This window comes from Abrus precatorius, unplaced genomic scaffold (assembly GCF_003935025.1).
Source record: "Abrus precatorius isolate BTA unplaced genomic scaffold, Abrus_2018 Scaffold11, whole genome shotgun sequence".
Lineage (NCBI taxonomy): Eukaryota > Viridiplantae > Streptophyta > Magnoliopsida > Fabales > Fabaceae > Abrus > Abrus precatorius.
Window position 1 is genome coordinate 5,067,012 of NW_020874303.1, and position 23,940 is coordinate 5,090,951.

The window sequence follows — 23,940 nt, forward strand, 5'->3', positions numbered from 1 at the left end:
CTTAAATTAGAATGATTATAGGACTAACTCTTTTATTCTTAGCAAAGGTATTAGGTAAGAGGATCCTATTTCCTCTTATTTATTTGTCATGTGTATTGCGAGACTTGCACATCTTATTCAGGATAAAATTAATAGCGGTTGTTAGACTCCCTTCTCTGTTAGTAATATGAGTCCTAGTATATGTCCTATATTTTGTTGCTAATGATATTATATTGGTTGCTAAAGCTGACAGTCTGAATGTTGAGGTTATTTTTGAGGTTTTGAATGAATTTTGTTTTATTTCAGGGTTGTCTATTAATAAAGATAAATCATTTGTGTGTTTTTCCACAAATTGTGATACTGTCCTATCTATGGGACTTGAGTACTAAGCTTGGTTTTAAATCTTGCTCTTAGTTTGGAAAATATCTTGGAGTCCTAATTAGTCATATGAAATTGTCGAGGCATGATTTTGCTTTCATAATTGATAAAATTAGGAAAAAATCATTTGTTTGGAAAATGAACTCACTATTCATAGCTGGTAGAATTACCCTTGCTCAATCTTGTATTATGAGCATCTCTAATTATTTTATGCAAACTGTCTTTTTTCCTAAATATATGCATAAAGAAATTGATTCTATTTGTAAAAAATTTATTTGGGGATCTTCAGAGGGGTAGAAAATGCCATTTAATTGGGTGGAAAAAAATTTGTAGACCTAAGAGTGAGGGTGATTTAGGTTTTAGAAATGTCGCTTTAATTAATCATGCCTTTCTCATGAAACTTTGGTGGGGACTCATTTCGTATCATGTTGAGTTGTGGGCTCAGGCCATTTGTAGGAAGTATAAGTTTTTCTTAGGCAAAATTCTCATGATTAATAATAATAAAAAAACCTCTCCCCTTTGGAAACCTATAACGGCTGTCTGGGGTTCCTTCTGTTAGGTGTTGGGCTGGTCTTTAGGGAATGGGATGAATGTTAGATTCTGGAAGGATAATTGACTTTCTAATCACCAGAATATGATCTTCAGCCTTTTGCTGGAGAAGATTTGAACGAACCTGTAACTAATTTTGTTATTCAGGGTAGATGGGATTGGAATAGAATTCATCAAGTCCTCTCTCCCTTTATTTGTAACTCTATTTTAAGTATTGATCCCCCTATTTTGAATCGGGATCAGGATTAATTTTTTCTGGAATTTGCCTTCTAATGGTATTTTTTCAATCAAATCGGCTTATAATCTTATTTCTTGTCAGACCCTAAGTGGACAGGTTGATAACCATATTTTTAAATTAGTTTGGGATTCAGAGGGATCCCCCAAAAATTAATGTTTTCCTTTGGAAAGTTGCTCATGGTAAGCTTTTTACCAATAATGAAAGATATATTCGCAAAATATCTTCTCCTTTGTGTCTTAGGTGTTTTGAGGCACCTGAAACAATAGTTCATGTCCTCAGAGATTGTGACTGTGCCTCCCAAATCTGGAACTAGTTCATCCCCCCTGACAAATGATCGTCTTTTTTTAGTTTTGGCATTCATAACTGGCTGCGATTTAATCTGTCCAGCAACAATTTTCCCTTGTTTCCTCCTTGGAGTAAACTATTTGGTATAATCAGTTGGAATCTTTGGTGTAATAGGAACCATGTGATTTTTCAGAACCCCCTTATCTAATGATGCTTTGTTGATCAAAATAATTCATGATTTTGACAGTATGTTGTTTGTGACATGGGCAACTAGAATCATATTGCTGGTAGCTTGGAGCCCAAAACTCTTTTTAAGTGTATTCCTCCTTTATTAGACCAATTTAAGTTGAACATCGATGGAGGTGCTTGTCTTTCTGCTGATGGAGCTAGTTGTGGGGGTCTGCTGGTTTTTATAAGGTGCTCCCACCTTGTTCTCCCCTTGCGGCATAATTGTGGAGAATTTATTGGGGTCTTGATGTTGTTATCTCTAGGGGTATCAGGGTAATATGAGTTGAATGTGATTCTACAAATGTTATTTCTTTAGTAACTAATATTCAAAGTTGTGTTCATCTGTTATTTTTATTATTGATAAAATTAGGTACCTTCTTAGAAAAATTAAGTTTGTTAGGTTGAGCCATGTTTTGAGAGAGAACAACCAATGTGATGATTGGCCGGCTAAGCATAGGTCTAAGGATGGTATATTTTCTTCTTATTTTACTAGGGCTCCCCCTTTCCCTTGATCCCCTGCTAAAAAATAAAAAAATAACTATTTCTAAAATTGCTTTCTTTAAAAATATTTCTAAAACTGCTCTCATTTAAAAATAACTCTTAAAAATGATATCATAAAATTAGTATTTATAAAATATATATTGAGATTTATTTTATTTTAAATAAGATTTTAATTCTTATAAATATTTTTAAATTTAGCCATCCTAATAAAAGATTTCTAATATTGCAGTTTTTTTTTTGTCACACCTCAAGCATTATTTATTTAATTTTTCATGTAGAAGTTATTTGAGTCAAACATAAACATAATTCAAAATTAACATGCATGTAGGTATAAAAAGATAAAGCAATTAATTTATTTATATGAGTAGTACAATTTATTTATTTATATGATCACTTACAAGTTTTAAATATACGTGAGAGATCCCACCTATGAATTAGATCTTGAAATGACGCGAATTAATATTAAACCAAACTTTGGGACATGGAAGAATCAGTCCTCATTTATAGTTGTATTATCAGTGATCTTGGAATATATGGCATATTTTTCCGTAATAAACTAAGGTGCAATTAACCCATTACATGACTTTCAATTACTTGTCCATCCTAGCTTCTATGACCACCATCATTTATTTATATTTTTATTTTCAAAATATTAATTCGTATGCACTTGCCAAAATTTTTATAAATTGAGCTACCAAATGGTATGCAAAAGTTAAATCTTGGATCTAACTTATTCTTATAGTCTAAAGTCATAAAGTTAATCCCTTTGAGGATTCTGTTCATTCTATTGTTCCTTTGCAGAAATGAGAAACATATCCAGAATTCCATTTATTTTCTTTCTTCTTTTATTAGTATTTAAGGTTCAAGGTCGCTATCTGCCAGAGCACGCTTCCGAATTGGTTTCAGATGGAGTTCATAATGTTGAACACAGCAAAAGTTCATACTTAGTTATTAAAGGAATTGATGAATCCTTTGAGGATGAGTGCAAGCAAATGTACGGTTTCTTGCCATGTACAAATAATATTTTTGGGCATCTCTTTCTCATTTTGGTGTATGAGTATTTGCTGTTCCATGGAGAATCATATTTGGCTAATGGAGGTGAACAAATCTTCAAGATTCTTGGCCCTGGTATCTTTGGTGCTAGTGCTTTTCATATCATTGGTGCCCTTCCAGAGTCCTTAATCCTTCTTGGTATGCTATCTTAGAGCTTTTCTGAATAATACGTTAAATTAAACCATAAAATTCTGAATACTCTGATTACTTTAATTTCTAGAATAGTAAACTTTTCATTTTACTGTATAAAATTATTACATGCATTTTAAAGATTCATTTTTGATATTGCATAAAAAACTAAAATGATTGGCATTTTTATAATTTTAAAGATTAAAATAATACTTTAATAATTTTGTAAACTAAATTTGCCACTGTTTATAATTTTGCTAGTTATTGGTGTGTGTGTAAAATGTTAATAAAACAACATGCAGTTGTTTACATTTAGTGTAACTAATAAATTAGCAATGTTTAAAATTAATATTATTCATAGTATATGAAATGTGATATCTGCATATATGAACACAAGTTAATTAATGTCAAGTCTGCTGTAAACACTTGCCAAGACTTTATGATATCCGATAAGCAACTCCGTCTATGCATATCATTACGTGACAGGGAACAGCTTTTGTGACTCGTGAACCACTAATGTTATTGCTTGTACTCCTCTGTCACCTTTTAAAATGTTATTTAATGTTAATGTACATATTTAAAAGAATAACTAAATTTATTAATTATTGTTATAATAAAATAAATTGTAATAAATAAATAAGAGTTTTAGTATGAGATGGAAAGAGTAATTTTCTATTTTTTCTAATTCAAGGGTGCTGACCTTTACGCAAAAACGTGAGCGTCTGAACATAAAGTTGGACCAATAATTGGTGTTAGCTTATTATCTAAGTGTCTAAATATTACGATGATTTAACATGTTAAACTTGTATCTTACACACACGGAACTATCTACAATTTGATATTATTTAAAATAATTCCATGAATTGAACTAATCTCAATCTTTGACCTATTTTTCTCTCTCTCCTCATGTATGGTAATATATGTGAATTTAATTGGTCAATGCCTATTTTGTAAAATTTTGTATCATTAATTATTTTTAAAAAAGAAATTAAACATACTCTTAATGTCTCTAATTAAAATTATAAATCATCGAGTACTTTCTCTTGGCACCCTTCTAACATTGGCTTTATTCGATTAAATTATTCATAATGCTCATTAGAGGTCTGAATACTAAGGCCTATTTATGCATCAGTTCTAATAAATTCTGTTAAAATTAAATTTTCTTCCCTCTCACAAAAAATGTCTCTTAAGTACATTAACTGATGAGTTATAATAGTATTGTTTAAAATTAAATAGTTTTGGACATGCATATGTGGGTATATTATTAATTTAATTTAATTTTTCATTCATGTTAATATTTGATTAGTCTCTGGACTTGTGAGCAGTAGGGAGATAGCACAAGAATATGGCTTTACAGGAGTTGGCTTATTGGCCGGATCATCCATTTTGCTTCTAACAGTAGTTTGGGGAAGCTGTGTTATTGCTGGCAGTCAAGAATTTGTGCATGATTCTCTCCGTTCTAACTCAGTTCATAGAAGTCTCAAAGTGTTATTGACTGGTCAGTTCCAAATTCCAACTCACTCTTACATTCTAATCGTGTTTGAAATATATACAAATGCATATTCTAAAAAAACTACTCACGATTTCCTATCTATGAAACATTTATAACTATGAGAATTATAAGAAAAATAAAAGTACAAATACTTGATCACTTGTTTGGTGGATGTGAAGGTTGTGGCATTGTTACGGATTTGGAAACCAGTTACACTGCAAGAATCATGGTTTTCTCAGTTATACCACTTGCAATCATGCAAATCCCAACTTTTTTCCAATTCTCTTCAGGCCCAAGAAGCATGACCTTAGTAGTTGCTCTCGTTATTTCCACCATTTTTCTGCTCTTGTACTTCATTTACCAGGTTTGTCAATTTCAATTTCTTTTATGCCAAATGTTAATGAATGTTCGTATAAAGCATTTGAGGATTCAAAAATTTTAAACAAATATTAAATGAAAAAAATATATTTTTAAAACTCTCAATATGTATTATGCATAATACCTTTTGTAAAATACTTTCATTTTTATTTCTTAAAATCCTTAACTAGTAAATATCCTTAAAGCACTCCTTAATATAAGACCTATTATAATCAACATTAAGTTATTGAAATAAATTTTTCTAATCTTTTAATTAAAACAATGATTAGTAAAATGTAACAAGCAAGCAACATAACCTGTACAATAAATTTGTTGTGAAAATATTATAATTTTGTTAATATAACATACTCGATGCAGTATCTTTTATTCTGGTAGAGAGAAATATCTGTGAAATACTAAGAATTTTAATCAAATTACCACAGACCACTACAACATATATCCGGCTAGAAACATATGCTCACGCTAAATAAACTCTCTAACACACTTTTATTTAGATAAAATTTATTAAAAATATATAAAAAATATGAATTCTACTATTAATTTAATAAATAACTCAGATTTTTATAATTTTTAATAAACTTTAAATAATTAAAGTATATTAAAAAGTTATTACTAACACTCCTCGTGTGTGTATACAACATATTTATACAGTGTGTGTGTTTTGGTCTTCAAGACCTGTTTGGAACTGTACCTGTTGAAAAACAAATGCACTGATGTTTTAGAATCAACTACTAATTGAAATATAAAACCTTGTGTGTGTTTTTTATACGTAACTAGTATCTTGTCAAAATCTTTGACATCAATATATCATGCCTATCACAATTCAATTATCCATCACTAACCATAACTTACTTTATCCACTACCGGAGTATGTGATCCTATAACTATTACATTTACTTTGTATTTTTGTAATGCTTACAATTCCACTTAGTAATTTTCTTCCACTTTTTGGCCATTTAACCTGCAGATTTTTGAACCATGGGTACAGAAAAGAAGACTGGAATATGTGAAACACGATCATTTAATACTAAGAATATTAGAACATGTTCAAAAGAACACCCTGCAAAGGATCCTCACCAAGAATGGGACTCCAAATGTGAGCGCCATAAGAAGGTGAGATTAAGAAGAACTGCTACTTTGATCAGTCAACAAAATTATTATTTGTTCATTTCTTTTTTAACTTGTGCTTAAGTGTTAAGACCAAATAAAAAATAAAAATTTATTTAACAAATATATAATATTATTAATGCATTAGTTTTGTGATATCATATAATTTTTAATAAAAGAACTATTGTATATAAATTCTTAATCTATGCTTTTAACCACAATCTGCTTTATTGGCATTACACTTTGCAGGCTATACAGGGAAATAGATCCAGAAGGGAGCAGTGGTATATCAGCAGCTAAAGTAAAAGACCTCCTGCTTAGAAACAAAGTAACTGAAACAAATATGGATGAGGAGAAAGAAATAAAAGAGGTGTTAGAAATTTTTGACCTGGATGGTGACCAAAAAATAACTAGGGAAGAATTTGTCAGTGGTTTCACAAAATGGCTTGATCAAACAAAGCATGCTTTAGATAAACAGTATTTTTCAAGGAAATCACTCAAGGAAATATATCAGGTCCATGATACACCCTCTTTCTTGAATTCCATGCATTATACCAGACCATTTCCTTTTATATTTTGAGTAAATTCAATTTTTCTTCTTTATATATTCCATAGTTGAATCTTACTTCCCAGCTCCTTTGTCTAAACAATCCTTCACAATATTTGGTGAATTTGTGAAGAAAATGATAGGTGGATTAATTGGAAATAAAAATATAAAAACACCTAGCAAGAACTTCCTTCTGACAATTAACTGAAATCATTGACAGGTTTTTGGACCATGGATTGAAAACAAAAGAAAGGAACATGAAGGAAAGAAACAACTTATATCTGAAATCTTAAGGCATGTTCAGAGTGAAATGGTTGGCAACCTTCTCACAGCAGATGGCAAACCTAACGAATATGCTATCAGAAGGTCACATTATCTTGAATTGTTTCTCTAAACTAGGCACAAGCACAATAATACATTTTAATTATTAGATGTGAACTCCACTTCAAAACCATTTACTAGTTCAAAATTCAAATTGAAAGCTTCTAATTACATGAAAATCCTAATATGATTCCAATGACTATATAGTATACTTGTCTAATTAAGAGAACAACAAATTCATAAAAAGCCACTGTGATCACCAGGTTGTTTGAGAAAATTGATAGCAATAGAGATAACTGCATTTCCCACTCTGAGTTGAGAGAACTAATCATGAACATCAAATTTGTCAAATTTTCAATGGAAGTGGAGGAAGCAGTTGCTTTAGTCATTGAAGAACTTGACCTTGACAAAGACCGCATAATTAATGAGGAGGAGTTTGTAGCTGGATTTCAAAAATGGCTTAGCTCAACTTCAGCTCCTGCAATTGAGTCAGATTCTGAGTCACAAGAAGATATTTATCAGGTAATTAAGTATATGCTCAATTCCCTTTGTCCAAAAAAACATCAACTTTTAATTGTTATGCCTCATTTTTTATTGATCAAAAGTGAGCAATTCCCACTTAACACACTTTTTATTGTGCATATTAGACCTGGGAAGAGGCTGATATGGTGGTGGAAGAAAAGCAAAGCAAAGCAGTAATTGACAAATCATTATGGGCCTGGTTTAAGGCCATAACATATGTGGTGCTAGGCATTGCTATGCTCTCCATTTTGGCAGAGCCCTTAATAGAAAGTGTCCACAACTTCTCTAACAGTGCAGGACTTCATCCATTCTTCATCTCATTTATTCTAGTCCCTTTGGCCACAAATGCTAGAGAAGCAACTTCAGCAATCAAAGAAGCAAAGCATAAGAAGCCTAGAACGATTTCTCTTGCCATTTCTGAGGTTAGTCATATTTCCCTTCACCAACTTCAACCCTCAATAAACCTTTTTCTCAAGACTTACAATGGTTTGGACCACTGCAGATTTATGGTGGGGTGTTCATGAATAACATTCTTGGCTTCTTTGCACTCTCAGTTTTGATCTATGTGCGAGAAATCACTTGGGAATTCTCAGCTGAATTGTTGGTCGTTGCAATTGTTTGTGCTATAACAGGCCTTACTGCAAGTTTTCACTCCATTTTTCCTCTATGGTCATCCTTCTGTGCAATTCTCTTGTACCCATTGTCCTTGGTTCTGGTTTTTGTACTCGATCATGTTCTCAATTATAATTAGTAACCTCTAGAGTGTCGTGACCAATTGAAAGAAGAGTATAATTTTAGCTCATTTTTTAGCATAAAGTTTTTCGATGATATGATAACATATAATTAAGTGACAATGTGAAAATTTTTCATTAATCATAATTCAAGTTGCTGGCTGGTTGATGGTTCAGCCAGAATGCAATATTATAATTACATTGCATGTGAATGTAAGGATTTAAGAAGGATTTAAGATTGATTTCCTCTACTGGTTAGTAGTTACAGCAAAATAGATTATTAACAATGTGATGAAGCGGACCATGAGAAAGTTCAATAGATATTTACGAAGTTATTAACTGGTTGTTAAATTCATTTAATCAATTAATTATGCATAGCTAATTACAAACTAATTTGATTTAATTACTTAAAATATGATGCTATAAAACATTTAACTGACTTGTTAATCACTATTCCGTATCCAGAGTACTATAGTCGGATTATGAAGTTAGAATCCTCTTTTTAAGTCTGGCAACTGGCATCTCTTCCTCCAACTAAAGATATTCTTTTCGTAATTAAGAAGATTTTGTCTCTTAGATCTTACACCATTTCTCTTAGTCGAGAAGATTAGATTATAGGGACATAATCAAAAGTTAATTGAGTGTACCTTTTTACTTTTGATTTGTTACATTAAATCAGTTCAATTTTAGGATTCTAACAATACGAAGGTTTTATGTTCGACTTTTAGCATTAGTCTTGTATTATTAAGAAAATGATAACGAGTATCTTATAGTACGGATTAAAAATATAAAATATAAAATGTTTAATACATTAAAAATATAAATATAAATAAAATATTTATTTTTAAATAATTAAAATTATTTAATAATTATAATAAATTATAAGGATACTTAATATTAATACTCATTCTTATGCCATTAAAAAGTATTGTATCAAAAGTAGCCCAAATGAAAATACAGCGTATTGGGTCAAGTATTCATCCCTTAAAGCCCTTAGCCAACTAAAGTAATCTGTTAAAATATTTTATAACTTGCATTCTTCAATTATAAATATTGTTAGACTTCTTAATCAACAATCTATTGACTAAAATCGAATCTTATAACTTAAACAATGAAGTACCTTTTGTAGTTATTTACTCTTAAAGGAAAATAGTGCCGCTAACTATGAAAGAGTTTTCGCTACGGATTATATAAAATTTTGTAATTCGAAAAAAAAAGAACATAAACATTTTATTTTAAATTAAGATTGATATAAATAAAAATTATTAAATTATTTTAATATTTAATTTATTTTATATTTTTTAAAAATAATTATTAAAAATAAAATATATTATCTTCTGTTTAAAGAAATAGTAATTCTTAACCATAATTTTAAAAAATCAAAAATAAATAATTTTTTTATTAATTTAAATTATTAAAACTTTACAAAAAAAAAATACATTATTAAAATATATACTCAACTAAACCTAAATTATAAATTTTATCACCATAAAGATTATCAAGATAGGAACACCCAATGGCCACGGTGGCTACGCGTTTGGGAACGCGGATTTGCCGACAGTGCTTGACATTCAATCTCGTTTCAATCAACGTCAAAGAGACAGATTCTTCATTCTTTAGTCGTAGATTTTCATTAAAAATGTCTTTTATTATTAGAAATTATTTGGATCTTTTAATTTATGCGGAAACTAAGTTGTATAGTTCTATTTTTATTTTGTTTAAAAAATTATAAGAGAAAAAAAAGTGAGTAAGGGTGAATGGGGCTGGAGAAAGCGAAGGAAAAGAAGGGTGGAGAGGACAAAGATGAAGAGTTAGGAGAAAAAACTATTTTTGCATAAGCAAAATAAAATTGTTTAAATAAAAATAAACTAAAGCTGAATTATAATGTGTCTAAAATATTTTATTCAATCTCTAAATCATGTCACTATTAACATATTATAATTAGCTAATACTTTATTTTGTTTTTTAAAATAATATATATATATAATTATTTACAATATTATTTTCAAAAATATTTTTAACTTAACTTAACAACTACAAATAATATATATTAAAAAGATAAAATATAATAAAATAATAATAATTTTAAACACTAAAATAATAAATTAAGTATAATGAATTTCACATAAATAAAGATATATAAAAAATTTAAAAATTTATATAAAATAATAATTTTTTTATAAATATAAATATAAAGATTCACAAAAAAACATAAAAATTTATATAAAATAATAAAAGAAAGTTAAGTAATAAATTTAACTTTAAAAATTAAAATATAATTAATAAAAACATATTAAAAAGTAATATCATTACAATTAAAAAGAACGTGATTCACCACATTATTAACTTCACCAACAAATTGATGTGGAGTACATCAAAACAACTTGTAATGTTTATGTTCTCGACTTTTTAAATATTAAGTGCTTGATCTTTTTAATTAAAGGATTAATTAACAAAATTAATATCGATGTATTTAACAATTATGTTAAATTTCTTCACATTTTTTCTAATGAATATGTCAATTTCAAATATTTTGAATCACTCGTAATTTTATCAATTTTTGTGCATCACAATAACTTTTTAGTTGCCTAGCAATAAGATCTATTATACAAAATCTTATCACCATGTTTCTCAGACAAGTAACATGAGTGTAACAACATAACAATGAAAAATTTTTACTTTTCAATCAACTCCATATCTAATGATATTATTGAATTCAATAAGTGGTATAAGTTATAAGGATTCCTTTTCATGTATATATATAAAAGTTCCATATCTAATGATATTATTTATTAGCAGGATTTATTATATTATTAGTGTATGGTATTTTTTTTTTTTAAGTAAAATGAAAACGAGATCTGTGATATATTGGACTTGTTTAATGTTTGCTTATAAAGGTTAATGTAACTGTTTGTTTTTTTTCTAAATTCACTTCTTTTAATTTGTGTAATATTATATTTTATAAACATTTTATATGTAATATTTTTTATTAAAAATTAAAAATTTAATGTAATTTAATATATTAATATTATTAAATACTATGTTTCTAGTAAAAAAATTATTTTTTATTATATACAATGTTATATAGTTTAAAAAAAGTACATTTTAAAGTTAGCAAAATTGAATGTGATTGGAAATTTTTTTACTCTATCATAAAAAAGATAAAATCGTACTAAAATAGCAAATTAGCTTTTATGTAATGTTTTACTAAAATAATGTAAAATGAGAATGAAATCGGTGATATGTTAAAATTATTTAATGCTTTATTATTAAAGTTGATATATTCCTTCAAAGGTTGATATCATCGTTGACACTAATTTTGGACGTAAAATTATATTAAAAACACAAAAAATACTGTATCTAGATTTTATCTTAACTAAAACAAGTCTATAGTTCTAATTTTCATTAGAACATTCACATTAAATGCTTGATAAATTATCTCTTATAAAATATCCTTGATAAATCAAACAGTCTTATATTAATATTTTATTTAACGAATTTAATTGTACTAATATTTAATTACATTATTTAATACAAATGTGGAAATTTTTTATATATAAAAAATTTAAAATTCTATCCATATGAAGTATAATAATTAGAAAGACATTTTAAAACACGCATGAAAACTGATTTTTAAACCGAATACTTGACAAAATTTTTGACTATTTTTCAAGTAGAGAACTTAATATATATAAAAGAATAAATTTTTTTATTAAAATTATAATATTTAATATTGATAGTATATTAAATTTGTAATATTATATAAATTTTAATAAACTTAATACATTATAACTTTTTAATTATATACCTTTAAACGTATATTTTAAAAAATAAATTGTCGATATCTTTTGTAATAAGCATTAAATATTTTATGCATCGGTATTTTCTAAGCAATACAATAAAATAAAATAAAGATATAATATTCAAAAGTTATGTTCAATAATTGAATTAATATTTTCAAAAGTTGACTTTTTTTTTTTTTTTTTTTTTTTTGTGAAGAGGAAAAGTTAGCTATAGGAAAGGGCGTGGATTAGAATTTGAACATGAATGTTGAAATTTGACGTTAACAAGTAGAAATTAAATGAAAAATATAAAATCACTTTAGCTTGGATCATTAAATTAAATTACGATAAGCAGAAGATGATGGGACAAAATATCTTGCTCTGGAAGAAAGTACAATACGGAACCACCACTTGTCACACTTAAACTCTCCCACCTTACCTGCTTCCTCCAACTACCTCATCTTCCTCTCCCTCTCTCTCTCTCTTTCTCTCTCTCTCTCACCTTCAATCCCAATCAATTTCCACAGTGAAATAAAGAAAAATAAATATTCATATAAATTTTTATATTATTTTAACATAAGTTTCTGTAAGGATTTTTTTGGTCCTTTTTTTTTATTTAATTTACCCTCCAATCTGGAGTCATATTTTTCCCCTCAAATAGTAAATACTAAAAATTTGGTGAATCTTTATCTTGTTTCATTCTAATTCTCTCTCAAATTCTCCGTTTACATCACATCGACTTCAAAACCCTCTATAGTTGTAAAGGAAAGTTACCGAAACTTGCTCAGACCAAAATGGAATAATCCATGAAACTCATTAAAATAATTAATTCCAAATAATCCTTTCATTTCATTAAAATATTGATTTTAATAATAAAAAATTTCAACATTTTTAATAAGTTAATATTTATAAAAAAAAGTTGGTTTAATAATGAAGCCGTCAACTTCAGTCACCACTCACTCAGAGACATATATGTGTGTGTCTTACTCATAGGCCACGCTGCGAACCATAACAATGTTTCCCTCTCTCACTTCTCACCGTATCCTCTGCCTCTTCATTGGGATCGTGATCCTCTGCGGTCACGCCCACGCTCGCACCATCACGCGCGATCTCGTTTCTGATGGTGGCGAGGGGAACAAATGGGAGAACCTGTTTCTGCGGCTTCCAACGGAGTCATCTTGCGAGCAGACCTACGGGTTCTTACCGTGCACCACCACTGTGATCGGAAACTTGTTCCTCATCGTCGTCTATGGCTTCCTCATGTACAAGGCCGCTACATTCTTGTCCAATGGCAGTGAACTTTTGCTCGAGATCTTGGGTCCTGGCATCGTTGGTGGCTTGTTCCTTCCCATCCTCGGTGCACTGCCCGACGCTATGCTCATTCTCGGTAACCGCCGTTTTACCCGCTGTTATGTTTCTCAATTTTTTATAAAAATTCTGAGTACTTTTGATCTTGTGATACTGGAATATGATCTTAACGAGTTGATATTAGTGGCTTGGGATTTGAATTTCGACTTTGTACTTTAAGTGAGGTGGCGTAAATTGTGGTTTACGTGCTGTTTCTTTTTTTTTTTTTTTTTTTTTTTTTTTTTGAATATTCGAAGTTACAGGTTTTTTTGATAACGAGTTGTTATGAGTCGCTGCGGATTGGAATTTTGAATTTCAGCTTTATAGGTGAAGCGGGTGATGTAATTGTGGAGTGTATTGTTGTTTATTGAAGTGATTCGCGAGGTGTCACGATCTCGAATCTGCCTGTTTGATGAAGAATCGGTGTTTTGAACCTTTTTAACTGTGTTTTCATTCTATTGGATTCTTTGCAGCTCTTGTTTCCGTTCCTATGTTCTTTTCCTTTGCTTTGTGGTGTTTGATGTTGAGTTTTCTCCCTCTTTGCTTTTTTGCTTTACTTTTTCTTCTGCTTTTGGGGATCCACTTTCAGTGTGAACCCCACAGGATGGAGTGCCCTCGTGTACGGCTTCTGACTTTGCTGTTGCTGATGCATTCCTTTCCCCATTCGCAACAGAATTTAATTTTCTTTTTGTCCTGTGGTGACTAGTGGAATAGAGAAAGGTGGTTTTTGAGCCTGGGATGGCCCATGAAAGTGAAGATGCATGTTCAAGTATTGAAAAATCCATCTTGGGTATACAACCATATATAAATGGTTAATATTGTTTTGTTTACATCAAATTTTGATCATTCGTTTTTATTGTATAGTTAATATTCACTCCTCTCACATTCTCACCTCGAAGTATAAGATATAGCAGCGCTCGCTGATATGGTCATGTTAGAAATTATAGATTTACTGTTCAATTCTTAACTGCCAAATTGATGAATTTAATTGATATCGGTTTATCTGACTAGCAGCAACTGCTTTGAGACATCCCTTACCTTACATCTCTTATGCTTCTTCAATTTCACTGATATCTCTAATCTTGTGACAGCATTATATTTACGTTGGATTCTTTTTCTCTTGGAATTTCTTTGTATCTCATCTTCTAGGATTTATGCTCTGCTGTTATTTACCCTTTCCCACCCCCGTAATGTGCATTTTTTTTTTCCAGTATCTGGACTTTCAGGTAGTAAAGAAACTGCTCAAAGTCAAGTATCTGTTGGAATGGGACTGCTAGCTGGTTCAACAGTGCTGCTTCTGACTATAATATGGGGGACCTGTGTAATAGTTGGCAAGTGTGACATTGAGGATTCAATTGCAATAGATTCACGAGACACTAGAGGATTTAGTTTAACTGGTATGTCATTTTATAGTGTTCATTATTTAATTTTAAAAATTGAGAGTTCGCTAAGCTAAACTCTCCCTGCCTTAAGCGTTAAGATTGTCTTTCTTGTCATTCAATCTATCAACTTTCTTCTGGAGTTTCTCTATAAATTGTTCATTATATTTTGTGTCACTTTGTTTTATGCTGAATCTTAATTTATTGATTTGGATAAGGCTTGGTTGTTGCTTAATTTGTTAATTTATTGGATTTTTTGTTTTTTTTTTTGAGAAGTGTCATGAACCAACCACTCTAAAAGCTTAAGCTTGAAGACCTGTAACATCTTTAGAACACCCTCTCATACAAGATACCTTCTAGCTTAAACAGTGGGTGGATAATGCTTAATTTATTTTAGAAGAATGACCAAATGAGGGTAGCAAGCAAGGATCAAATTCTAGATCCTTTGATCATAGAGGCTCTAATACCATGTCATTATTAAGCCAAAGGAATGATTTTATACTTTTAGAACATCTCTGACAAGTAATAATTGGAAGATAGTTAACCTAGTAATAATTGGAACTCTGCAAATGTCTTTCGTCTACTATAATTTTGGACCAAGGTTTATGTAGTGCATTCAAACAACTATGTGCATTATTGTTGTCTTGGTTATAGATTAGATGCCTTTGGGACTTTGAGAAGGTGCTGGTTGAAGTTATATCGTGCTCTACCATTTTCTTATTTATTTATTAATGTATTTCTAAACAATGATATCTGCGCATATGCAGTTGTGGTGTACTGTTTAAATGTCTGGAATGTTTGATTCATTTGGAGCCTCAGTCTACCAAATTTCCATGTGCAGGTTCTGGTGTTAGTACTGATATTTGGACAAGTTATGCTGCAAGGATTATGGCTATATCTGTCCTTCCATTTGTGATTGTTCAATTTCCACAAATTCTCAATTCAAATTCGGGAAGGCATTTGGCTGTTTTGATTGCTCTCATTGTCTCTCTCTGTTTATTGGTTGCTTATTGCCTTTACCAGGTAATTTTTTTGGGGTGCATTTGTGTTTCACGTGCATATTATCATAAGTGTTTCTTTTTGTCATCTGCCAAAACCATTTTTTTTTTAATTCTGATGGTACACAGTTTTTTTTATTGTATGTGATGCTTTAGCAGTTTAATTGTATACTGGATGAAGATGTGACCCATTATTTAAAACATCTGGCCATAATTTGTCTTTTAGATATTAAGAAAAAGAAAAATTGGTGCAGATTTTCCAGCCGTGGATACAAAGGAGAAAACTTGAATATATTAAACACAAACATGTTATTTTAGGACTTTTGAGACATTTGAAGAAGCGTGCGTTGGGAAGGTTGCTGAGAGAAGATGGTGAACCTGATGAAGACGTCATTAGAAAGTATAACTATCTCTCCTCTTTAGCTTTGACATTGGACATGTTACTTTGAAAGAAGTTTGTTGTTCTTTTTTGTATTCTCATCCTTTGGGTTGTCGCTTACTTCTTTAATGGAATATATAGGTTGTTTTCAACAATTGATGAAAATAATGATGGCAATCTTACTCGTAATGAATTGAGAGCACTGGTTATTGGAATTCAATTTGAGGAGATTGACCTGGATCATGATGATGCTGTAAAAAGAATCATGGAGGATTTTGATACTTCTCGTAACCAACTTGTTGATCAAAGAGAATTTGTTAATGGTGTCTGTAGATGGCTTCACAAGGCCAGAAGTTCTCGAGTTGCATCGGGTGATGCTGGTCCACACACAATGAAGTTTTTAAGCGATTTTCACACAGTAAGCTGTGCATTCCTCAACTTCACTGAATTGTTCTTTTTAGTGATTTTGACTGAATGGGATTTCGTGTGCAGGAAACTAAGAGGGAACATGATCTGCTGGATGTGGGGGATCAGAGTAATGAAGATGCCGAGGGAATTGAGAATGCTAAGTGGACTTCCATCAAAGCAGTGCTGCTGCTGCTGTTGGGTACTATTATTGCTGCTGCATTTGCTGATCCTCTGGTTGATGCAGTTGATAACTTTTCTGATGCTACAAGTATTCCTGCTTTCTTCATTTCCTTCATTGCTCTGCCTTTAGCAACCAATTCAAGTGAAGCAGTGTCAGCAATAATCTTTGCTAGTCGTGATAAGAGGCAAACTGCCTCGTTAACTTTTTCTGAGGTTTGTTTCTTGTTTTGTACCCTGTCCCTTTTATTCAGGATGATATTTACAGTTAATGTATTCAGTTAACAATGTAATCAATTAATTTTAATGTGTTTATTTAAATAAAACCACTAGTAACGAGTTAACCGAATTAGGTCTCTTTGGTGTTTAAATAAGGTTAAATTAATATTTAAGTCCCTAAATAGGCCCCAATACTTTAAAAGTTAAAGTTTGTAATTAGGTTCCTGAATTTACACTTGGCGGTTCCATCTAATACAGGGACTTTATTGAAATTTTTTAAATAGGTCAGGACTTATTGAATAACTAAACTAGCAACCTAATCCCTAAACTATTTGAAAATTTTCATTTAGGTTCTTATATCGATTATCGAATGAAACCCTAGTCAGGGACCCAATTACAAATGATTCACAAGTTCAGGGGGCAAGTTACAAACTTTAAAGTTTTAGGAACTTATTTTAAAAAATCTTTGAATAATTTTGAGACTTACAGATTAATTTCACCTTTGAATAAATATGATGTTGGATGGGGTCCCTTTCATGGTCTACCAAACAATAGTAAATATTTTTAGGGGGCAAGGTGGAGACAACGCTAAGAGGATAAACTGATGCTAATATGTAATGTCATGGGAAGTTTATTTGAAATTACACCTTCCTGTTAGTTTGAATTCCTTTTAGTGGTGTTTATTAACATTTGGTGCTGGTTTTCTAGTCCTTTCACATACTTTTCTTTCAACACATGGGTATGACTGAGACTGGCTGATAGTCACTTGCTAATTACTGTAGTTTTATTTTGTTTTTTGCCTTAAGGCATTTAAAAATGATTTCTATTGTTTTTGCAGATATATGGTGCAGTGACAATGAATAATGTGCTTTGCCTATCAGTCTTTTTGGCCCTCGTTTATGTGAGGGGATTGACATGGAACTTCTCTTCAGAAGTGTTAGTTATTCTTGTGGTTTGCATTGTCGTTGGTGTCTTTGCCAGTTTCCGCACTGTCTTCCCTCTATGGACATCTATACTGGCTATACTACTCTATCCCTTCTCCCTGGTATTGGTGTATGTTCTTGATTTTGTATTTGGTTGGTCGTAGACCAAATTATGTTTTATGTTAGTTCCTTGTATGGCTGTATGGTTTATCATAGCTCATTGCGTGAGACCTCCATTTATGATGGAATTGACATCGCTTGAGAACGGTTGAGTGGCTACAGTTTTGATTAGTCAGCTCATTACGAGTGCAATTATACATTTTATAGCACTGTTGCAAATTATGTTGTGGAATTCGCCTGTGATTGCGGTAACGTGATTCCATTCAAAAAGTTCCATTTTATAGCGCTGCTTCTGATCATTCAGAACGTGATTAATCAGTTCCATTAAAATGATTTTATGGCACCACACTTTTAAATTCTAATCAAAATCACACTAAAATTTTAGTTCAAAATACGAATTGTGGGCTTTTAGCTCCCTACCGGATCGCATATCGTGAGTTTCATACTTTTGTTTGTGGGCCGGGGAGGGGATAGAGAAAAGGGTATATAACTTATTTTCTTTGTTTTATATTTTTTGTGTGATCGTAAAATATTTTTTTGGCGCACTAACTTATTTTTTGTCTTTATGACACAATGTGACTAGGGCTGCATGGATTAGATTAGATTGAAACAAAATTAATTAAAATTTATTTTAAATCTAATTATATGTATTATGTTTTAAATTAATCTATTTTATTTTTTAAAAATTGATTTAAAACTTATTTTAAAATTTGAATTTTATTTAAAATTAGTTTTAAATTTGTTTTTGGTTAAAATCAGTTTTAAATCTAATGTTAAATTAGTTTTAAATTTAATTTATAAGGCAAAACTGATTTTCAATATATTTATAAATTTGATTTTTAAAGTAAAACTAATTTATTGTATTGCACTATTGTATTAAATTAGTGTGTTTTAAAAAGATTTTAATAATATTTATTAATTGTATTAAATTAGTGTGTTTTAAATTAGTTTTAAATTTAATTTATAAGGCAAAACTGATTTTCAATATATTTATAAATTTAATTTTTAAAGTAAAACTAATTTATTGTATTGCACTATTGTATTAAATTAGTGTGTTTTAAAAAGATTTTAATAATATTTATTAATTGTATTATACTTTATAGAAGTTTTTTGTAAAATATTTATTATTATTTTAAAATTATTTTAAAAAAATAAAGTTGATGATGATGATGAAAGTTTAAATTAAAATCTATAAAAATAAATATTGATATTAAAGTTATAACATTTTAAAAATAATATTTTGAATATTTAATCTTAATTATAAGAATTAAGGTCAATAAAAAATATTAATAATAAAAGATAATTATAGAGAATTTTTGTCAACTGATATAACAAAGATTTAATAAACTAGAAATATAAAATAGTGTCTTTATACACAATATGAATTTGGATGTATAAATTTAAACTTTTAAAAAAATGAATTTAAAATACTAATCCGGTTAAAAAAATATAGTAAAAAAAAAGCCAATTTAATATACATATAATTTTTTAAAAATAATTTAAAATTAGTTATCAATTTTTTAAAACTAATTTTAAATTAATTATGAAAATTGAACTTACATAACTGAATTTTTGTTACACCTGTGTTACACAAGAAAACACAAATCAAGAAAACACACTATCAGTGTTCTTATGCTTTTATCTAATCTTTGATTTTTGGTCAACGATACATTTATCTTATATATTTATTTGGTCAGAATGCAATTATATTGTCTAAAGAGCCATACCATATAGGATGAGTATGGCTTGTTATTTTTTTAGGGTATACTGTATATCTTGTTCCTGTAGCCAAGAATGTAATAGCTATGGGCCTTTCTTGTGCTTTCAGTTTGTTTGTGGACCATCTCTTCCAAGTTTTCTTTTACCGGTTTTAAAGTTTTGCTTCACTCAATGGAAATAGCTTTTTTTCTACATAAACTCAGATTTAAGAATTTAAATAATGTTTAAACATAATCTAATTATGGCTTTACCAAGCATATTAAGTTGTAGATGAAATCCAGTTTTCAGTAATCACTGCCTAAAAACGATTTGCCGATTCAGGGTATGCAACCTATATGATGTGAAAATATACTATAAATAAGGCAATTGAGTATTCTTTGAAAAAAACAAGAAAGATAGTTTAGTAATTTTATGTGACATTTTCATAGAATGAAAATGGTAATAAGGATGACGGACCTTACAAAAAAGGTAGGGTCCGTACTAAAATACGTATAAGAACCAATAATGCACTTTCAAGGGCTTTTTTTATTATAACTTCCTTTTTTCTATACATTAAGACGACCAGTTTTAATACTTTCAAGAACTTGATATACAGTTCACTCATTAAAAAATTATAACATGTTTTACTTTACATTAAGATTAGTTGTAGCTTCTATATTAATTTATATTTACATGTTTTCTAACCTATTTCTAAACATACACTTGTAAGATTAGTTATAGTTTCTAATGATACATTGGTGCAAAATCAATTAAGTCATAATTGACAGACGTGCTACTGAATGTTGAGGGCCTTGGCAGTGTTATTTTGTCATTTTGGACCCATAATGGAGGCCAGATTTTGGGACCCCACTGAAACAAATAGACGACAAAGCACAATCAGATACCTCCACAACCCACATGCTACAGTTTGTTACCACTCCAGTTCCTGACTCATCCAACCAGCCACTTCAATAACCAAGAATGGAAACATAAACAATAAAAATTAAATAAAAAAAAAACGAAACAAGCCCTTAACCCCAATGCTCAAAGGCACAACACCATAGTTTGGCCTCATCAAGACAAAACAATTCAAACAAATAAATCAACATCTCTCACATGGCAAGATTTCTTGTCCTTTTCATATTCAATCCTACATGTGCACATTTATAAATATCTACCACTAGTAAAAATAAAAGTAAATAAAAGGCGACTATGCTAGTTTCATAGTGAGGAAACAACTAGCCTATAAATGCTATATTGATAGCTTCAAATTAAGATCAATACTTTCTCCCACTTCATGATAATTCTGAATACTGGCAGGTGTTTGTTCAATTTGTTCCTCCTTTGCTTCTGGAAGGAAGAAGCTGTAAAAGGGTTGATTTTGTTGATTGATTTGCCTGTACACTGGTGGGGTAGGGATTTGATCTTCTACATTTCCCTTTAACAAATGAAATTGAAGTTAAGAGTGAACAATGAAAATAGCGATTTTGAAACAAATGGATAATGAGTTTGCCCACACGGCCACACCTGACATGATTGAAATTCAAATTGAGGATATTCCTGGTTGTGCAATGCTTGGGAAGTTGAAGGAGACTTCAACTTTGAAGGCGAACATGATGCGGGAGATAATGGAGGAGCCAATGTGAGAAAATCTCCACTAAAATTCTCATTCTCTATTTTTCTTTTCTTTGAGTTTGGCTCAGACTTGGATGCTGAAAAGAATGGGACTTCTCTGCAGATAAGACAGAAATACAAGCATGATGTGAGAAGACAAGAATTTCAACTATAACATAAAGGCCAAAAGATTAAACTGAAAAAACCTGGAAGTTGAATTGCTAGCATCGAAGTTGAATCCACTTCCATTACCGCATGAAGTTTTTGAATTTTTTCTTGTTTCAGAAAAGAAGGAAAAATTATAATTGACAGCGGGGGCAGGAGGAAAATCCAGGGAGAAAGGGTAGTGCCTTTTCGTGCCAACCGTCTGCACCAAGTTTCAAACACCTATATTTAATTTCATAAATAAAATTCTGAGGAAGATCTCTTGTATCAAAATGTGTCAGTTCAAAATCTTAGTTTATGTTTAGATGTACCACAAATCACTGGCGAATCATGTTTTTTTCATCATAATGTGATTTTGTAAAAAAGATCAATGTTTGAGTGTTCTCAATTAAAATTAATTTTGCCTTCAAACTCATGTATGAATTAACATACTAAATTTTAGTACAGCTTGACTTTTAAGAAAAAAAAAGTCAAGACTAAAATGTTACTTTAAACTCACTTTTAAACAAAATCAATTTTACATAATTAAGTTCCTTCATGATCAAGTTTACAGACGCTCATCCAAACAAGCACTCAGTGAATTCATTTAGAACACGCATGAAGATGTGAACATCCAACTAAACAAGCAAAGAATTTCAGACATTAAAAGAGGAAATTAATCCAAGTAGTAGTATTATAAAACATTATCTGTAAATCAAACAACTCAACTATGATATATAGTAAACAAACTGAAAGATGCAGATGAATAATTTTAAGAGCACAAATTGCGTATACCTTATCCACTGGTATTACAGGCACGCCGCTGCCGCTATGATTTTGGTTTGAAGGGGGCTCTATTAGAAAACGAGGCACAGTTGTTGATGAAGTTCCTACTTTCACCTACATGTTCCATAAATCCAACCTTTCTTATTCCATGGTAATATAATGTGATGAATAGATGGCAAATGAAAACTCCATCATATAAATTGAAAAGAACAAGATCACACACAAAAATAATGTCTTACCACTGATGAAGAAGATTGATGCTGTTGTGGTGTTCTCTGAACCCAATTGGGCAAAGACCAATTTGGGTTGGATTCAAAAGGCAAACTTGGTGGAATTGGCAATCCTGGGTCCACCCCAAAATTGCCTTTATCAAAGTCAAACCCAAAGGAACTCCACCACTTGGGAACATTCCCATGTCCAGGAACTGAAGTAGAAGGCCAACCAGCCTCAAAGCCACCACTGTTTCCCAATGGAACAGTGCTTGGAGCTTCAGCATCTTGTTGTTGTTGTTGTTGTTGTAGTGACAGAGGTGAAGGGGTTGTGGAAGAGGGTTCATTGGAGTGATGAAAATTCGTAATTGCGAGAGGCAAATAGGGTGTTTTGGTTGGTGATAAGGAATTTGTAGAGGCTGAAATTGCAACCGCATCTCTCTTTTGTTGTTCTTCAAGTCTTATCTTTTCAAGCTGAGCCACACCAAGTCCTCTCTGAGGTACCCTTTTCTGCTTTGGCTTCTTGGAAGATCTACCAACAACTCCAATGCCACCACCATTACAATTTCGTTGATCTTCTTGAACCATTGTTGTATCATCACCCGTCTAGTGATGTGATAAATAATAATAATAAAAAAAAACAGTGCTTTCCAACTATGTTTCAAATTTGAATGCTTGCACTAGGAGTGTTGTTTTTGAAGACCAAGGTTTTAAGCAAAAACCAGGATCCTCACCTTAAGAAAAAGAGTAAAACGTGTGACATCTCAACCCACAAACCCCAATTATAGTTCTAAAAGTAAAATCTAAAAAGAACTTGAAGATCACTCGAAAATCTCGCTGGCATGGACTAAGTGGAACAAACCCAAAAAACCAGCCAAATATTCAGCAAAGACTGAAGATGATGAGAGAGAAAATTATCTGAAAGATCACGGATTTTTCTCAATTCAAGTTACTTGTCTGAGTTTCAAAATAAATACACAAGATAACTGAATCCAAAAACAAAAGCCATCTTTTTTTCAAAATTAAAACCATGAAAATCTAAAGCAATTATGAACGATAATATATATTCACTAATTTATCGCCTATATTCTCGCTCTACCCTCCTTATTTTGTTCCTAGACCGACTCCGAAGTTATAAACCACGATGAATGTAGAGTCTCTCTCTGAACCCAAGTTGTACTTGGAGTAGTAGATGTTGTTTCTCTCTCTAAATAATTTTTTTGTGAGTGCTAATAAAAGTAGCTAAGAGACAGTTTTGGTAGAAAGCGTCATCTTAGGTTGTTTGTTCCATTTGATTTCAGAGATTGGACCATGGCCTT

At 30.7% G+C, this 23,940-nt stretch overlaps 3 protein-coding genes across 8 annotated transcripts; 2 read left to right on the forward strand and 1 right to left on the reverse strand.

Moving 5' to 3' along the window:
* The first annotated feature begins 1,413 nt into the window (after nucleotides 1–1,413).
* Nucleotides 1,414–8,458, forward strand: LOC113855499 (sodium/calcium exchanger NCL1-like). The gene is made up of 12 exons (XM_027487144.1): nucleotides 1,414–1,572; nucleotides 1,704–1,930; nucleotides 2,028–2,125; nucleotides 3,011–3,349; nucleotides 4,647–4,838; nucleotides 5,012–5,196; nucleotides 6,178–6,323; nucleotides 6,567–6,831; nucleotides 7,085–7,230; nucleotides 7,449–7,707; nucleotides 7,833–8,129; nucleotides 8,210–8,458. The coding sequence occupies exons 1-12, from the start codon at nucleotides 1,414–1,416 to the stop codon at nucleotides 8,456–8,458; spliced, it is 2,562 nt and encodes an 853-aa protein (XP_027342945.1).
* A 4,743-nt stretch (nucleotides 8,459–13,201) lies between these two features.
* Nucleotides 13,202–18,493, forward strand: LOC113856362 (sodium/calcium exchanger NCL). Of its 6 annotated transcripts, none has more exons than XM_027488151.1 (8): nucleotides 13,217–13,607; nucleotides 14,157–14,378; nucleotides 14,779–14,964; nucleotides 15,788–15,969; nucleotides 16,199–16,344; nucleotides 16,465–16,741; nucleotides 16,816–17,124; nucleotides 17,966–18,418. In XM_027488151.1, the coding sequence occupies exons 2-8, from the start codon at nucleotides 14,306–14,308 to the stop codon at nucleotides 18,212–18,214; spliced, it is 1,422 nt and encodes a 473-aa protein (XP_027343952.1). In that variant the 5' UTR covers nucleotides 13,217–13,607; nucleotides 14,157–14,305; the 3' UTR covers nucleotides 18,215–18,418. The 6 variants fall into 6 exon arrangements, with proteins under 6 accessions (XP_027343950.1, XP_027343951.1, XP_027343952.1 ...); XM_027488153.1 differs by having other exon boundaries at nucleotides 13,220–13,607; nucleotides 13,825–14,357; XM_027488152.1 differs by having other exon boundaries at nucleotides 13,222–13,607; nucleotides 14,157–14,357; nucleotides 17,966–18,492.
* A 2,139-nt stretch (nucleotides 18,494–20,632) lies between these two features.
* On the reverse strand, nucleotides 20,633–23,706 carry LOC113855272. Its single transcript, XM_027486842.1, has 5 exons — nucleotides 22,652–23,706; nucleotides 22,422–22,526; nucleotides 21,689–21,849; nucleotides 21,396–21,600; nucleotides 20,633–21,306 (listed from the first exon to the last, which is right to left on the reverse strand). The coding sequence occupies exons 1-5, from the start codon at nucleotides 23,207–23,209 to the stop codon at nucleotides 21,121–21,123; spliced, it is 1,215 nt and encodes a 404-aa protein (XP_027342643.1). The 5' UTR covers nucleotides 23,210–23,706; the 3' UTR covers nucleotides 20,633–21,120.
* Between the last annotated feature and the right edge of the window lie 234 nt (nucleotides 23,707–23,940).

What these genes read in the sequence shown, in the direction of transcription:
- LOC113855499 (XM_027487144.1), top strand. Translation starts at nt 1,414, where the DNA reads ATGTCCTCAGAGATTGTGACTGTGCCTCCCAAATCTGGAACTAGTTCA. An exon ending in TAAGCATAGGTCTAAGGATG is followed by an intron (nt 2,126 to 3,010) that starts GTATATTTTCTT and finishes TTCTTTTATTAG; the next exon opens with TATTTAAGGTTCAAGGTCGC. An exon ending in CACTCAAGGAAATATATCAG is followed by an intron (nt 6,832 to 7,084) that starts GTCCATGATACA and finishes AATCATTGACAG; the next exon opens with GTTTTTGGACCATGGATTGA.
- LOC113856362 (XM_027488149.1), top strand. Translation starts at nt 13,235, where the DNA reads ATGTTTCCCTCTCTCACTTCTCACCGTATCCTCTGCCTCTTCATTGGG. An exon ending in CGACGCTATGCTCATTCTCG is followed by an intron (nt 13,608 to 14,778) that starts GTAACCGCCGTT and finishes TTTTTTTTCCAG; the next exon opens with TATCTGGACTTTCAGGTAGT. An exon ending in TTTTAAGCGATTTTCACACA is followed by an intron (nt 16,742 to 16,815) that starts GTAAGCTGTGCA and finishes TTTCGTGTGCAG; the next exon opens with GAAACTAAGAGGGAACATGA.
- LOC113855272 (XM_027486842.1), bottom strand. Translation starts at nt 23,209, where the DNA reads ATGGTTCAAGAAGATCAACGAAATTGTAATGGTGGTGGCATTGGAGTT. An exon ending in ATCAATCTTCTTCATCAGTG is followed by an intron (nt 22,527 to 22,651) that starts GTAAGACATTAT and finishes TGGAACATGTAG; the next exon opens with GTGAAAGTAGGAACTTCATC. An exon ending in TTGAATTTCAATCATGTCAG is followed by an intron (nt 21,307 to 21,395) that starts GTGTGGCCGTGT and finishes CATTTGTTAAAG; the next exon opens with GGAAATGTAGAAGATCAAAT.